The 17145-nt window shown below is 37.4% G+C and overlaps 1 protein-coding gene across 3 annotated transcripts in view; it reads right to left on the reverse strand.

Annotated features, from left to right (window-relative positions):
* The window catches only part of CRPPA (CDP-L-ribitol pyrophosphorylase A), a 126360-nt gene that overhangs the window by 89981 nt on the left and 19234 nt on the right, over window positions 1–17145 (reverse strand). For all 3 annotated transcript variants that reach the window (XM_035562487.2, XM_035562486.2, XM_035562488.2), the window contains exon 3: window positions 8947–9096. In XM_035562487.2, the coding sequence (XP_035418380.1) occupies window positions 8947–9096 (150 nt within the window). The remainder of the gene's footprint in view (window positions 1–8946; window positions 9097–17145) is intronic.

Consider the following 17145-nt stretch of genomic DNA (forward strand, 5'->3'; position numbering starts at 1 on the left):
TTTTTAACTGACATTATTCACACTTGGAACTTTATAGAGGGTCACCTCTTGAAATTATGCAAGATCATAAGTGGTCTTTTCCTTTGGATGCAGTAAACTGTAGGTAACGGAGATGAAAATCTCTAGCACCACTACCTTGTGTTATTCTCAGCTCTCTCAAAATATGGAGCAGACTACAGTTTAGATGGGTGGTCTTCTGTCAGCTGGATACAGTGATTCTCACTCAGTATTTAGCACTTTTTGAGTCTTCGCCAAATGGGTTATCCTTGTGGATACCTTACATTTATCAGAGTAAATCCAGTAACACGTGCAAGAACACTCATAATCCAGTCTAATTTCCAACTTTAATAATGGCAGTACATCTCCCTAAAATATCCCCACCAAATTATATCTTTCACTACCACAGAGATGCCTGATTTCACCCAGGGTGTGGTAGCTTTGCACTGCTGCATCAAACAGTTCCAAGAGTTTATACGTAAATTCACAAAGTGCTCTGAGATCCTACAGGATGAGGAGTGTAATAAAATGGAAGTAATTATCCCATTAGCAAAAAAAAACTTTTATTTTTTTCTTATGCAAGGCATTAGAATTTCTCCAAACATTCTTGTGGCAGAAATTAATTAGGGCAAGGTGGGGATTCATACAATATCCTGGCTCTACCATTGTGCCAAAGAACTAATCAAGTACAGAGCTATCTAAGCTAGCATAGTTTTCTCAACAGACCACCAATCTAGCTGCAGGTTCTGAATAAACAGAACAAAAGGAGCCCTGCTGAACAAAATTCATTAAATATATTTAACCTGAAAATAAGTCTGTAAAATTGGGTAGTTTTTAAGCATAGGGAAGGGGAAAAAAAGAAAATACTCAATCCTACAAATTTTACAACCAAGCTGTTGGGGTAAGAATATGCCAGATGAAGTAACTATATAATCTTGGAAAAATACTCAGAACTACAACCTAATGCTCATTTAGGTGAGGTTGACAACCACGTACTTAAGCAATAGTCTGTGTGCATCAGCCCGAATGGAGAAAAACAAATCAAAATTTTCTGCAAAACCAAATTATTACAAATTAACTGCGTTATAATTTTGCATCAAAACCAAAGAAGTACTGGTTTTCAGCAGGAATTAAATGGAACAGAACTCAGGTTCTGCTGAAGTTCAAAGTCTTTTTTTCAAATGGGACTAAAACCAGAGACAAAATCCAAGCAGAAATGGACCACACAGCAGGGGAAGCTGTTAACAAAGTCAAAAATTCTCATGTAAGGAGAAATGAGATACTAAGTTATCTTTAATCATTTAGGAACTACACATATTTTCTTGTCAAACAATTGGATCTAAAACCTTAATGATCCATGGACAAATCAGCAGAAAGGCTCCTTTTGTTATTTCACAAGCACAATGAAAAATGTAGATACTCCCCATCTTGATATTACTATATAGCTCATTAAAATCTATATTATTATACCATCAAAGGAATTGGAATGGGAATTTTAACAAGCTGAAATAATCCATGCTACTTCAGCCAAGTACGTTGCCTAGGACCAACCAAGTAAGCAATTATATTAAAACTACTATTTCATTTTATAGGTAGATGCAAGTATGTTATCTTCAGGACTCCATACGGAGAAGGGCTTTTGCTTGTAATACTGTCCTCATACAACTCACAGGTAGTAGATTACTATTGCTTATTTTAGCTAGCTCACCTACTTCATGTATCACTTTGTGCTTCAGTATTTCAGAATGCAGTTGATCAGAAGGAAGAAAACCTACAGAAACAAACTGAAATGCAGAGTTAGGAAGAACAGAACAATACAATGCTATAGGGCATGTATTTAGAAGACCTGTCCATATAATTAAAAAATAAAATAGAGTTAAGCACTGTGGGTGATCAAAGCTTGGGGGTGGGAGAAAATGAAGTGGATGTCCATGCACACACACAAACTCTATATATAAATCACAAGATGCATTTGAAGAATGAGGTAAACTTATCTTCACAACAAAATACACTTAATACAAGATGTCTGCCTCTTTTTTAAAAAAAGATGAAGGCCAAGAAACAATACATTACAGGTTATGATAAAATCTACTTGTCTTACCTACTTATTGACATCTGTTAAAAATAGTGGTGATAACATTTTCAATGTCTTTATACTACAAAACCAAAATGGCTCCGACCCAGAGCATCAATTTGTGATTGAATGGCATCAGGCAAAGATTTACATATCCTTTTTTTTTCGTCTAGTGAATATTAAGCTGTTCAGCCCAGCCACAACTTTGATGCCTTGGCATAAAAAAAGTTTAATGTATATTGAATGTTTTAAAAGTTCGGGTGCCTTGAAGATTCGGGTACCTTTAGCCTTAGGAGGGAGGTAAACAGTATTGTCTGTTTTATTGTTCTTTTAAGGATTCCAGTGTTGGACTGAAGTGTCCAAATTCTGCCCCATTTGCATTTTGACCCTTTGGTCCTATTTCTGAGTCTGACCCTTGCTCCCAAAGTTACCAAGGTTTTAGTCAACAATTTGTCCGCTACTGTTCATTTAATCGCCTGTTGCTTCTGGCAATGTTAATTTGACAGACATCGATTTCTTTAACAAAGAACTAACCCACAGGAAAATCCCCAAATCAGTCTAGACATTTTGCCTCGAAGGACTTGCCTGACCTATGCCAAAATATTACTAAACTGCTACAGCTGACTCCACTTCCCCTGCTACAGAGGATACTAAAATGTTTCACACATGTTTGAAGAAGAATCCCAGTAATGTGCCCTTTCAAAAAGCACTTCAGAAGTTTACAAAATCCACATGGAATACACTCCCTATTATTTACATACAGAAAAGACAATACTTTGAGCAAATACTTCTACAATGGGCCTAACAATAGCCAACTTCCTTTCTTACTCTGAAAAAATCTTCCTTGAACGTTCTCAAGGGTTTGGTAAACAAGAAAAAATTTGGGATTTCATGACTAAAAAAAAGTCTTCCTTTTCTTCTGCTGAGGATCTGGTTGCACAGTTTGCAGAATCCCTCTTCTCCCCATCTCAACCTCATCTGGGGACATCTTGTAATGATTTTTTGGGAGTGGAAGAACATCTGCCTCCCAGAATTTAGCATCAAAGTATTTGCATGATTCTCCCTGACACACTATTATTTTGTGTCTTGTCATTACTATGCTTAAATATAGCAGCTCTCTCCTATGCAGGCAGATGCTGGAGCCTCCCATAAGCAAATGGGATTGCTTATTATCCAAAAAGTGGGTAATATTGGCTATGAACAGACGCACTAATATAGTGTAGTCCCCCAAAATACTAGCCTCTACTTAGTCTTTAGAGATTGGATAGATCCCCTAAGGTTTGTCTGTTTCTTGGGGGTCTTTGTAAGGTACCCCATAGGCAGCTGAGAAGCATCTCTAAACATGCTGAAGTTTAGCCTCCTTTAATGGATATTCCTGCTTCCTGTACCTTTTTTTTTTTCAGCTTCATTGTTCTGATTAGCTAAATATAAACTTCCAGAACCTACAAAAGGTCTACTATCAACAGATGAATAAAAATGCAACACAAACACCAAAAAATATGGTACAGCTTTTGTGGTAAATTATCCCAGGTACATAAGATCTACCTGTAAAACAATGTACAAAAGATTGGTATAAAGCTATCACTGTCTTTAAATAGTGATCAGACTTTGCAGTGTCATCCATATGTGACAAATTCCTGCCTAATAGCCTTCTAAAATGTCCCGCCTCTTCTTCAGCTGTGTGTAGCTCTTGCCATGCCCTTAACTTCACCACACTGGTTGAAATGGTGAGCAATTCTATTCCATCCATGGCATAATCTGACATTTCTTTAACAATCATACCCTCCTCCCTAGGCTTTTGGTTCACATCTCCAACACAGAAGCTATTGAGGATCTTCTGCATACCACTCTCCTGCTTGCATTTTCAGTTGTTTCTCTGCCAGATCAGGAAAGACAAAGTTGTTTAATTGTTCCTGCTACCTTCCTTACTTTGGTAGATACATTTAAAATACATAATGATTTGTTGAGTACTTCAGCCATTCTGTATTGTCACTAATGTGACATGACATAACAAGATGTTTTGTATAAAAGACAACGGATCTCTGTGCATTCCACAATATGTCATAACGAGGTATCAGAGAAACCAGTCTTAGCCTACTCTGATTAAAGAAAAAAAGTAGTCTACCTGACTTCCTGATACTCTAATTCCTTATAAGATACTGCTCCAGGGGAACACTTGACTTCTAGTAAGCGAAGTTTCATCCCCACACCCTCCTCCCAGGCTTACAGGATCATACTTTGCATTTGCTCCTATTTAATATAAAAGGCTGAACAGAAATATGAAACTACCTTAAGCAAAAATGAACAAGTCTGTTCTAAGGAATTCATCCTTTATTTGCTGTCTTTGGAAAGTGTGGATTTTCAGTTAGCACTTAAACTTTTCTGATTTTCCTAGGGGCTGATAAGAATAGGAGGAAAAAAAGTGTTTCAAAGATCAGGAATTAATTTCGTATTTAAAAAAATAGTAATAATTGTTGGCTGTATTTGTCCCAGGTAGGTTAGAATAGAAGCAAGTAATGAGCTCTGTGATTGTACAACCTTTCCACAGGTTTCACTAGTCGTTAGAGATTTGCATTTCTGATTTAAAATAGTTTAACTAATTCACTGCTAATATTTACAGAAGCTTTTGGTACAGTTCATTACATTTTGCATGAAACGAATTCATGAATTGGGATATACCAGAACTAGGACCACTGGTATAACAACAGGTTTTTCCCCTTAACACATTTACATGGCCATTTACCCAACATCACCAGGAAAAAAACCCTGGTTAAAGTAAAGCCTCATATTCCTGCCTATGAGATACAACACACACTTTAAATAAAGTTCTCACTCCTCTTGCAGTTCTTTGTGTCTGTCACTTGCCCACCTTGTGTCAAGTATTTATCATACCAAATAAAACCTGTACTTAAACTGAAGAGCACATAAGTAGTGCTGTATTTTATAGGGATATGAGGTGAGGAAGCATATACGTTATATGTGACATGGTAACACTCAGAGGCATGTAAGGAGGCCTGCAGAATTCATCCATTTCTGTCTTCAGAGTGATTCCAATGCCCAAGTCTAAAGTCCTATTACAAAGCAGGGGCATCAGAATACTTCACTGTACCAGAAGTGAAGTATTACAAACAGCTGTTTTCCCATGCATCGTATAACCAACAGAACAAAGATATGCAACAGAAAGCGGTAGGCAGCATTAAATATAGGAGTAGGTGCCCATATCTGCCAAAACTCACGCCTATTCATGTATGCCCTGGTTTCAGCTGAGATAGAGTTAGTTTTCTTCATAGTGGCTGGCATGTTGCCGTGTGTTGGATTTAGGAGAAAAATAGCGTTGGTAACACACCCATGCTTTAGTTGTTGCTGAGCAGTGCTTACAGTGAGTCAAGGACTTTCAGCTTTTCATGCTGCCCTGCCAGCAAGTAAATTGGGGGTGCACAAGAGGCTGGGAGGGGACACGGCCAGCACAGGTGACCAAACTGGCTAAAGGGATATTCCACGCCATGTGGTGTCATGCTGAAGAGTAAAACTGGGGGAGTTGGCTGCTGCTCGGGTACTGGCTGGGCATTAGTTGACAGGTGGTGAGCAACTGCATCGTGCATCACTTGTTTTCTATATAGATTATTATTATCATCCCTTCCTTTTTTGTCCTATTAAACTGTCTTCATCTCAACCTAAGAGTTTTATCTTTTTTCCCCAATTTGATTCTCTCCCCCACCTCACTGGAGGGGAGTAAATAAATAGCTGCCTGCCTGCCACATTAAACCACAACAATTTATTCTAAGTACTCTATCTAATGACACACAAGCCAGAGTAATGAGGCCTTTTAAGATCAAGACACCATTTTAGCTCTACTCTCTATTGTGGGTTCTGCTTAATTTCAATACTGACTTTAAATGTTTTTAGTGCATCACTTAAATATCAGATATGTGAGCAATGAGGAATGTATGTTTTACATTCCCCTCAGTCATTAAAGGACAATGGAAGTACATGCAATTTTTGAGCAACAAAAGTTAAAAGGTTCCAACAGCACTACTATAAGCTGAGAAGTCACTATTTATGATGACAGAAGTCTTGACATGGTCAGATTTACATTAGGACCTGAACACAAAATATCTGTTTGGAAAATGTATGTTTTAAGGCCACAGACAAGAGATAAGAGTGAAAACTATGCTGAGATCCAGCATAAAAACTGAGATGCAACACAAAGAAATGCATGCAAATAATCTGTCTGAATGTCCTCAAATACATTGATTTTTGGCACCACTGGCAAAGGGATTCACTGTAATGTACATATATTTTAAGATAATATTGCAAATCAATCTGACATTGTTTATATCTACTTCAATAATTTTATGTACAAGGCATGTATTGTTCCCCAAACTACCATTGTCCTTTTTTAATCAAGCAAGAACTAGAAAAAGGTTTCTGAAGAAATGCTTTTTAATATGAGAAAGAAAAAGAGCATAAAAAAGTAAATGAGAAAACTAGTTTGCTCTGCTCAAACCTGTGCCAGGCAAGAAAAGCAAAAAGGGCTGTTGATGTGTAGCTTGTAAGAATAAGAGAACTGATATTTAATTGAAAGGTGTAACTTAGTAGTTAAGATACCCAGAGATCATACATTTATGGAAAAGAACAAATCTGGAAGTTAACCCTCTACCTACTCACATCAGATGATGCATTTAAATAGAAAGAGTTTAAGAGCAGTATTCCACATTACCCTCAATGCAATGTTATTTGAAGCAAATTTCAAATGGGCTACTTCTTTCTAAGGAATGCATGTTTGACTGCTGTTTCCCCCCTCCCACTGTTTTTGCATAAAGGTCACAACTGCATAAACCGCACAGAAGTGGGATCATAATCACAAGCCAAGTCAGCTGAACTGAATTGTTCGACTCCCAGCACTGCGAGCGTCTTCCAACATGAATAACAACATGATTTTTATCTTTGTTTGTTCACCTGTACAATGATACTTACCTACTTTACCGTGTTGTGGGGACCACTGATGGGCATCTATGAAGTACCATAAGCTGCATCTATTCCTACAAAAATCTGCCCTACAGTAGCTTTACTAAATTCTAACTTCAGGACAGTGATTATCTATCTTTTTTTATTTGTTTGTACAGTTCCCAGAACAATAGGGTCTTAATCCTTGACTTGGACAGCTAGGCACCATTGAAACATAAATAATTAGCAAACAATATGAGTTGAGAGATTTAGCGAAGTGTTATCCTTCTCAGAGCTCCAAGGCACAGAGCATTTAAATGACCAGAATTTAGCCAATGCAAAGGGAACTGGGGACAAGGAACCATAGCCTTGGTTGTTTGCTAACAACTTTGGTGGCTTGTTCTTGAAAGAGCAGGGATATAAAAAAGAAAACTGATGGAATGCATATGTGAGAAGACAACACTATTCAGAGGAACATAGGGATTGCAAATATAGTTGCCTTTTGAGCAAGGCAATAAGGGGCAAAAACGTTTTTTATGTATTTGCCAGCTCTACTGTATCTGCAAAATAAGAGCAAACACAGTAGGAAAAAATAGAGGGGTTTTGTTTTGTTTTTGAGAAAACACATAAACATGCAATTTGCCAAAACAGATAAACACCAACAAGAAAGAAATGGTTGCAACAGTAGCTGTTGTCTCTTGAGATGTGTTCCATGCATGTATACACTGCCTTTATCACAGGTATGCCCACTACTTTCAAGCTAGAGACTTTCATTTTGACATATCAGCTGTATACATCAAGAACTTCCACCTGCCTACCATCAGAAGTAAAATGGCTGGAGCTAGTACAGTCACTGTAGTAGTTCTTCATCTTGGACAACCCTTCATCTTCAGCACCTAGAAATAGCTTCAGGTATCATGCATAAAGGGTACGATACGGAATTTTTGCCAACATTTCAAAGTACTCTTCATTGCCTGTCCACACATCTGTTCTGTTGTTGGTGACTTCAAAGCTATGCACTATCAGTAATTTTGTCTTGTTTACTCTAGAAATGAAAGACTGATGGGAAGTATGACTGTCAGCATTAGTGGAGTGAAAAATAATTCTTTCCAAGTGACAAATGAAGAAAAGCTCTGCTTCCAGTCAATCTAGAAGATACCTGGAGGACAGGCAATTTCCACAAGGTGATGAATGAAAAGGAAGTAGAATGCCGAGACGAAAGCCTGGAGTGTTTCCAGTAAACTGTGAATGCAGGGTGGGGCAAATGAAAGCAATCTTCAAGAGGGATAAAGGCAAAAAAGTCAGGGTTTATTATACTACCCACAGTTTTTGTTTTTCTTAAATAAAGATGAAGTTAACATGATGTATTAGAAAAAAAATAATTACAAGACACTATGTAGAATATTATTTTCAGCCAGTAATCAAAGCTTGTACAATATGATCATTTATTATAACACATGCAATATGAAACACTTTAAACATTTCTCTAGATGTATCAAGGTAATATTATCTAAGTGTTTTAAAACAGCCTGGATCTCATCATATTATTATATAATGCCATTACTACACTGTGTATGCAGAACTCTGTTTGATACTCTATCAACACATACAGAATACATACCTAACTTTAAGCACATTAGCCCACTCATATAAATAATCTATTTAATATACAATAAAACTCAAAGCAAATCAATAGTTTCCAATAGTTTAGACCCCTTACCCCCAGACACACCTTGTATTTGGCAGTTTGATACCAGAAATATTTGAATAGATGAGAATGATAAAGCACTGTCATCAAAATATCACAGAGAAACGAGATGTCCAATTCGATGTGATCTGAACCCCTATTTGTGAGAGGTTTTTTGTTTGTTTGTTTGTTTTTACACACTAAAGGCAAAACAGTCCTATAAGAAAACTCAAAGTCTTACCTGTTGGTATGCTTGATAGATTATATCAAATAAGAAAGCCTGAGGCATTTCACTTGCTCTGTACCTGGCACGTTCCAATGAGTGGTCTAAACAGCCATCTTCACCAGAGGCAATAACAGTAGAAACTAAAGGACGAATTGCTCCTGCTGCCTGTGAAACAAAACATAAAAAGAGGCCTAAATGTTAATACAAATGTATATCAGGTAGCTGCAGTCAAAAAAAAAAAAAAATCAGGGCTTTAAAATAAGTTCTCTACTTCTCTTTTATATATCTCTCCATATGAAACTTTTCATATCAATGTAGCCATAGAAGACCGTATAAGTACACACTGAGAGCCAATTTAGATGCACAAAAAAAATTCTAAGTCCTTTATAAACATCTATTGTAAACACACATACAGACCTGAAATGTTCATTATCAGACTTTCTTCTACATACATATTAGGTGGTTTCTGTGAGCATAGACCTATTTAGATATAAAACTGCAGGAGACACAGCTGGTAGGTCTTGACAATCCACAGCACCTATTGCTTTCATGGATTTCCATTTGGCTAAACTGCTCAGAAATAAGCAACAAGAACAAAAATTTAAAATTGACCTTGTTCCTCCTTGCTGAATTCATCCTGTGAAATACTGAGCATCCGCACTTACCCGTCACTGGGAATACAGTATAATCAGAAAGTACTCAGTGTCCAGCAGCACTGTGCCCCAGAACAGATATTGATAGGATTATATTTCAGTTTTGGTCTTGCTTAGATCTGAAAGCAATTAAGCACACTCACTTCCTTGATCTTTTTATCAATATAGAGTATTAAAGATCGATAGCATTTCTGAAACAGAGCTCTCCTTGAAGTTCTGTAACCAAAAATCTACCTATGCTTCATCAGTCACTTACGTAATTGGAACATGAGGCACCCATACAATTTGTTCAACAAGAGAAGGATGCAGCTGGAGAACACTGCTTATCAAGCCACAGAGAGAAAAGCATGCTCTTTAACAATGCTAATCATTGAGAATGATGCGTACATACTATACTGTTCATTATCTATTTTGAGTAATAATTTTTTAAAATGTTGTTGTTCCAAAATACTTGGAATTACCCAGCATCTTAAAGGAGTATGCCTAGAAAACAACTTCCAGTGGTGAGTTCTGACACTTTCAACTGCAGCCACCAAAGATCATCTAGAGAACTTTGCTACAGAATGAATTGGGTACCTCATGACAGAAAATAAGAGCACAGTCGCTGATTTCATTTTTTTTTTAATTGGCAAATCATGCCAATGAGAGTCTTGGATATGTGAGTCTTGTCCTTTTTTACAGTATTTTTTGACCTCAAATAACCATACAGTGGCAAAAAGAGCCCTAAGTGTTCTTCCTCTGCTAAGAACTACAGTTGTCTTCCCTCCCCCTTTCGCACTACTGAACAATAAAACAGGGGACTGCAGTCAGTGTGTTGAGCACTTAATGAGGTCTAAAATACAGCTTCTTAGTTCATTGTTTCATATAATGAGGACAGAGATGTTAATCAACATCCCATGCCCAAAGAGCTGTGGTATGCATGAGCTACCTGAGCATGGGGCAGGGAGAAGCAATAGAAAAGATTCAAAAGATTCATATGACAGAGATACCTGAACCACAGAATCACAGAATGGTTGTGGTTGGGAGGGAGCTCTGGAGATCATCTAGTCCAACCCTGCTTGCTCAAGAAAGGTCACCCAGAGCATGTTGCACAGGATCACACCCAGGTGGGTTTTGAGTATCTCCAGAGAAGGAGACTCCACAGCCTCTCTGGGCAGCCTGTTCCAGTGCTCGGTCACCCTCATAGCAAAGACGTTCTTCCTCACATTCAGATGGAATTTCCTGTGTGTCAGTTTGTACCTGAACCAATCTCAAAATCTTAAAAGTACTTTTTCTTTCTAATAAACATTAGTAGATATCTATATAGACACTGTATGGAGCAAAATACTATCTTCTGTTATCCAGAGGCAAAACATGGTACAGAAAGATCAGCAAGAATTATGAAATCACAGAAAAGCTGTCTGTAATGGATCTCTAAAGGTCATCTAGTCCATCCCTCTGACCTAGGCAAGATCATTTTTACTTCTGTCGTAGAAGAAGCAAACTGACAAAATAAATAAGTACCATTACAATTTTAGTAATACATCAACATTTTGAATGAGGAATAAAACTTAACAGATGTACTTTAAGGAAAATCTGTGCACAAGCACAAGTAGAAAAACTAAATTATCTGCAACTTGTACCCTCTCTATTTTCTGTGATTCCAGGACATGGATTATTACCTCCACATCACAGCTGCTGGGCATTTGGATTATGTTTTTTTGCTCTGCCGTCATATTTTAATTGGTCACACACACAAAAAAGTTATAAAATTAGAAGGTCATGGGAAAAGAGACAGAGCAGCCTGCTAGCCACAGTTTTTCTGTAATTAGTTAAGTCTATTTAACTTTTTTTTTTTTTTCTGGAACAGTTACCATTCCAGAAAACCAGTTAGAAAAGGAGGATTTCTTAGGCTGATCCAATATTTTATTGCAGTTTTTAACAATCATGTCATGTTACATTTTAAGCATAAAACAGGCCAACGGAATACAATGTGACTTGCGTAACTAGATCTCACAAGTGAAACATGCACTCTGAGAAACAAAAAAACAAACTTCAATTCTAAATAAAATTGAAATACTCAAAACGACATTCTTAAAAGAGCTCTGAAACACATTGTTTTCTTGACATCTGGTTTATTGCACAATAAAAATTCATGAATGTCTGTATCTGTATTTTTGTGACAACAATGAACCATGTCTCCTGCTTTGCTTAGGCCTAGCTCTTCCAGAAAATTCAGGAAGATCTGATTTCTTATAAATTCAAACATGTCATTTTTAAAGCCCTCAATTAACTTCTCAAGTACCTGAAAATTTCATGGCACCTAAATTTTAACAAATGGCATTTTTTAACAATTACAATTTTGCTTTATATCACTTCAGAACTGAGTCCAGTGTGGCAGGCTGAGGGTTTTTCACCTGCTTTCCACCAGCTTCAATGAGAAATCACAACCTGAGCACAGTAAGATGTGCCTCTCAAACTATACTTGACACTGACTGAAAACATCAAGTTTAATACAAAGAATAAGATTTTATGACTTCAGCCTAGATCATGCAACTGAAATTCTAACTATGTATTCAGCAACAGGATAATTAGCAGTCATTTCATTAAAAAAATCAATTTTTATTCCAAAAAAGGACAACACAATCCATAACTGCTCTATGCCATAAAAGCAGAACATACTCTAAAAACTGTTGTATTTAATGCCAGTTAAGTTTCTACTTACAGAAAATGAGCAGCTGAGGTCCAAAAGCTGTGAAGTCATAAGCTAGAGCATACTTGCTAAGGTGCAGCATTGAGTTGAAAATCCTAACAGACAAGACACAGCAACTGGTCTGTTTGTTTTCCTCAGTACTGGCTCACCTACCTGCGGGTCCTTTCTGTCTCGGCACATATGCACACATCTCAACCAGATGCTGTGACCCTAGGCAGGGCCGAGCTCACCATCTCGGTGACACAAGAACCGTGCATGGTCCAGTAAAGGAAAACTTGGCCTGTGTATGCTCTGCATTATTTTCATATGGGACAAGAGGGTTGAGCCCCTAGCACAGGAAATCCTGCATCTGCAAGACTTCTGGCAATATTTGCTAGTTGGCATATGCTGACACAGCTGCCAAACCCACACTGGCTTACACAGAGCTCACCCCACATGCTTCTGGTTCCAAAATTGGCCCATGGGTATCTTCATTCATGGTGCAAACATAATATTTGGCATGTAAAAGCAGAAGAATTGAGTTGTGAATTTTGTTCTTACACACAGGCCAAAGAGGGACACGGTCTAAGGTATATGGTCTATTTCCTTCTGGTCAGCTCAAGTATCCGCCCTACTCAGCACAAAGCCTTTCCGGGTTTCCACTCATAGCAGTCTTAAAATGAATGAAACAGAGAATTTAGGTACTGAAGACAGGCCTATAGAAAACATTTTTCAGTTCAGAAATCTAAACCTCACGCCTCTTATGGCTGTGGGGTGCAAGCGAAGAACACAATCATCCAGCCAGCCTATGCCCACTCAGTTACAACACCAAATATTTTATTCTTTATGAGGATTTTCCATGTTGGTTTTTCGGTTATAGATCCGTAACAACAGACCTCTCTCTTTTTTGGTAAAGAGAGTATTTACACTGAGTCTTAAGTATGTGAGTTCTATTTGTTCTAATTGGAGAAGCTTTGACTTGCTATCTATGTCAGGAATGTACAGGTACTTGGCCCAGCTCTCGGGTAAGAGGTTCAGACATGAATTTTTAAAAAATGAATGAAACAAAGAAAATCTATCCTTGTTTAAAATTATAAGTACTGGTTAACATGACAGGATAGTTTTACAGATCTTTTTTATACTTTGAATTAGCCTACCACAAACTCTTAGGAGCCTAAAGGAAGTGTTTGTGTCTTATGCTAACCTTACCCTATACAGAGTTCCCATTTTCCAATTCCTAATCATTTTGACCCAGATCTCAAGTGGATTCTTTTTCAAAATCACACACAAAATGTATCATACACAGTTTCTAAATGTTATGCCGATAGTGGACTGTTAAACATTTTCTTTAAATGTCCACTTTACAACCTTCAAGCCACTCCACTTCAAAGACAGTCAAGCAGTAGTTTCGATTCCTCTGACGTGAACAGGAAATGCATATAGTTCTTCCTTCCCCTGTTTTTATATATTTTGATAAATAGATTTGTTAAAGCAGTAAAATAACTGTGAGCAAGCTCTTAAAGTTGGTTTTTTTTTGGTTTGGTTTGGGTTTTTTGAGCATAACAGACATATACTGCTACTGGTTAATTTCCTTGTAGACAAAATACTGGGGAAAAAAACAAATCTACATCCATTTAATCTCTATCATTTCCTCAAAACAATCTTAAAATGTCACAAGAACATACAATTCTATCAACTTCAGTGAAAATGATAGACTCATATCTCACAGAAGCAAGCTCCTTCAATGCATATGCTGAACACTGAACCAGCCTTTAGATACAGTAGGTGTCTCTTATAACCCATAAACAGCACAAATAAAAAGCATTTACAAACAGCTTCTCAGTTTTCTATTCAGCTTTTTGCATAACTGCGTACAGCACAGCATACAGTCAAGATTTAAAGATGGTGACTGGAAAAGAGGTATAGAATGAAGGGCCTCACAGAGGTAATAAATATTTTCAATAGATTCATAGATTCAATTCTATGATTATAGAATGACTTGGGTTGGAAGGGACCTTAAAGATCACCCAGTTCCAATCCCCCTGCCATAGGCAGGGACACCTCCCACTAGATCAGGTTGCCCAAAGCCCCATCCAACCTGGCCTTGAACACCTCCAGGGATGGGGCATCCACAGCTTCTCTGGGCAACCTGTGCCAGTGCCTCACTACCTAAGGCATATGCAGGGCATACTAGTCTACCTTTCCATTTTACAGTAACACCTTATTTTTCTTATTTTATCATACTTTTATTCTGAGCAGAAGTGATTTAGAGGGATGTATTCAATGAATACAAATACAAAAATACAAATTTGGGTAACACAATGCAGCATGATTTATTTTTATTGAATAATCAAAAATTCTCGTGTTGCTTAAAAAATAAATCAGAACTCACTAAAATTTCACAATAATCTGTGTGGGGTGGGGCAGGTGAAGCTTATATGACAAGCAAGGAATTACCCAGGTAACAAATATCCCTGACACACAGTGCATTCAGCCGAGACCAACGCTCCACATCCAGAATACAACTTGCCAAGAACAAGAACAGCCAGAAGCTCCAAAACAGCATGGAAAACAACACACCTGCATCACTGTTATGTTTCTTTTTGGTAGCCAGGGACGAAACAGAACACAATCAAGTAACTGCAACGCTCAGCAAGGTGAATGATATGGACCAGGAAGGTTAAAAAAAAAAAAAAGAAACAGTGGCACAAAATCTGTACAAAAAAATACCACAACTGGAATTCACTTCGTTTTACAACAGTAACAAGGGGGTAACAATGTCAGGCAACCACAGGTCCTGCAGGCTGATATACTAATATATATACATCTATATATATATTTATATTTATATACACACACAGACATGTTGGGACACCCTTGCCCCAGTAGACCCTCAAGTATTAATGCAGACCCACAAAGTTCACTTCAATGGCCAATTTGCAACCCTGAACTTTAAGTGAGCAGGAATCACAGCCTAAAACTTTACAGAAGCTAATCCTAAATGATCAGACTCTCCCACTCCTCTAGTATGATTCCCTTCTACTATTGAATTATGCCAAAAAGACTTTTATTCTCCATTCAGAGCTTTCATCTCCACTGAAGTTCATTTTACCTATGCTTTCTACCTCCTCAGCTGTCTAGTAATGTAAAGCAATTGTATATTTTATATTTCAAACATCCTAATAGCATTAGAGTCAGTTTTAAAATTACTTAGAAATAGGTCTGATGTCAAACACATCCAAAGCTTTTGAGTGTCATCTTCAGAAGAATAGCCCAATTCTGATGTTTTTACATGTTTTCTCAACATTCATATTTATTAATTCTAATTCTTTAATCAGAGTTGTTTTCCGCTCTTACAAACAAAATAGCACTGAACCAAACTCTCAAATGATTTAGTCACCCTGCTTTATTAAAAATAAACGTGTCTTGCATAGATACACTGGGCTTAGAAATACATGTTCATCACTTCAAAGCAGCTGATTTCTTTGAAACTGTATGCTGGAGACTGTGGGGTCAGTCACACTTTGCAAGACAAATACATCTTTTCTGGAACTCGATTAAAGTCAATTTTGTAGAGGTGAATTTGGTAAATACACAAACAATTTTATCTTGCTCTTCCATGAAGACGAGGATTACATTAGGACACTGTTCAACTACATAATAACAACCATGAAGAACAATGCATGTTAATTTAGACAAGCTAGGTATCTAATAGTTTACAAATATGTCCTGGAATGTTTTTTATTAGGTGAAAGATTATTTATATGTTACCAAACACTACCATCTCCTAAGAATTTCAGTTTAAATTAGGTCTGGCTATGAGCCAGCAAAAGAAGCTCAGAATAACCATGATTAATTTTCTCTCATTTTATTCCGTCAAACCGTTTCCACATGTTACTACAGGGTAAGTATTCTTTTACACAAATCTAGCTACTTGCCATGAAGGGCATTCACAGCCCTCTACAGAATGAAAAAATTCAGAAATAAACACAGTACCTGTGATGCATGAAACAGGTAGAAACACGCGTTCCTATTCAGACATCTGCAGTCGAGCTAATTGTACCTATAGTAGTGAACATGAGCCACCCTCAGTAATTACCATTGAAGTTAGCAGAATTGTCTTTACTGAAAGATTTCTTATTTCAAATTTCTCAAACAAAACCTTCAAAGAAAATTTCAAAAAACTCAGTTATAAGATCAAAATATTTCACATTTTTAAGAGAATGTTCTTTTCCCATTTTTTGTATTGTAAATCCGAAGTGAAGAATATCTAATAAAACAGTCATGCAACCGTCTAAACTTTTTCAAGGTCCATTCAAGGCAGAATTTTCTTGACAGAAATTCAAAATGTTTCTTATGTTTCTTTTTTCTTTTCCTTTTCTGCATTTGGCATACAGCTGCTGCATAGGACTACACTTTAGCTTCTCTATAACTGAAAGTTGTAATCTATGAGCAATCTTTTGATTCCACTGCAGGGATGGAAGACCAAGTGTCTCCTCAAATCAGTCCCACCTCGCCAACTTATGGAAAACAATTACCTGGCACAACAATACTATCTGGATGGAAAAGACTGGACAAAGTAACAACACAGACTATAAGCTACCACTCCTATACAGAGGAGTAGCTGCTAACGATGGTTTGGCTATACCTGTACAGTTTTCTAAACTTGGGTGTGAACCCACGTTCAGGCCCAAGCTAGCCCAACTTTCAGAGTGAATCAGTACAGCTCTCTGAACCTCATTCTGCACCCAGCAGCCACCTACTTGTTGCACTGCAATGCAAGGCAGCAGCCTGGTTACGTTGATTCGACTCAAACCTGTCACCCCCTGCCCTCAAAACTCCTTCTGTTAATGCCATGTTCAAAAGGCCCCTGCAAAGCAATGCCTCAGC

This window comes from Cygnus atratus, chromosome 2 (genome assembly GCF_013377495.2).
Source record: "Cygnus atratus isolate AKBS03 ecotype Queensland, Australia chromosome 2, CAtr_DNAZoo_HiC_assembly, whole genome shotgun sequence".
Classification (NCBI taxonomy): domain Eukaryota; kingdom Metazoa; phylum Chordata; class Aves; order Anseriformes; family Anatidae; genus Cygnus; species Cygnus atratus.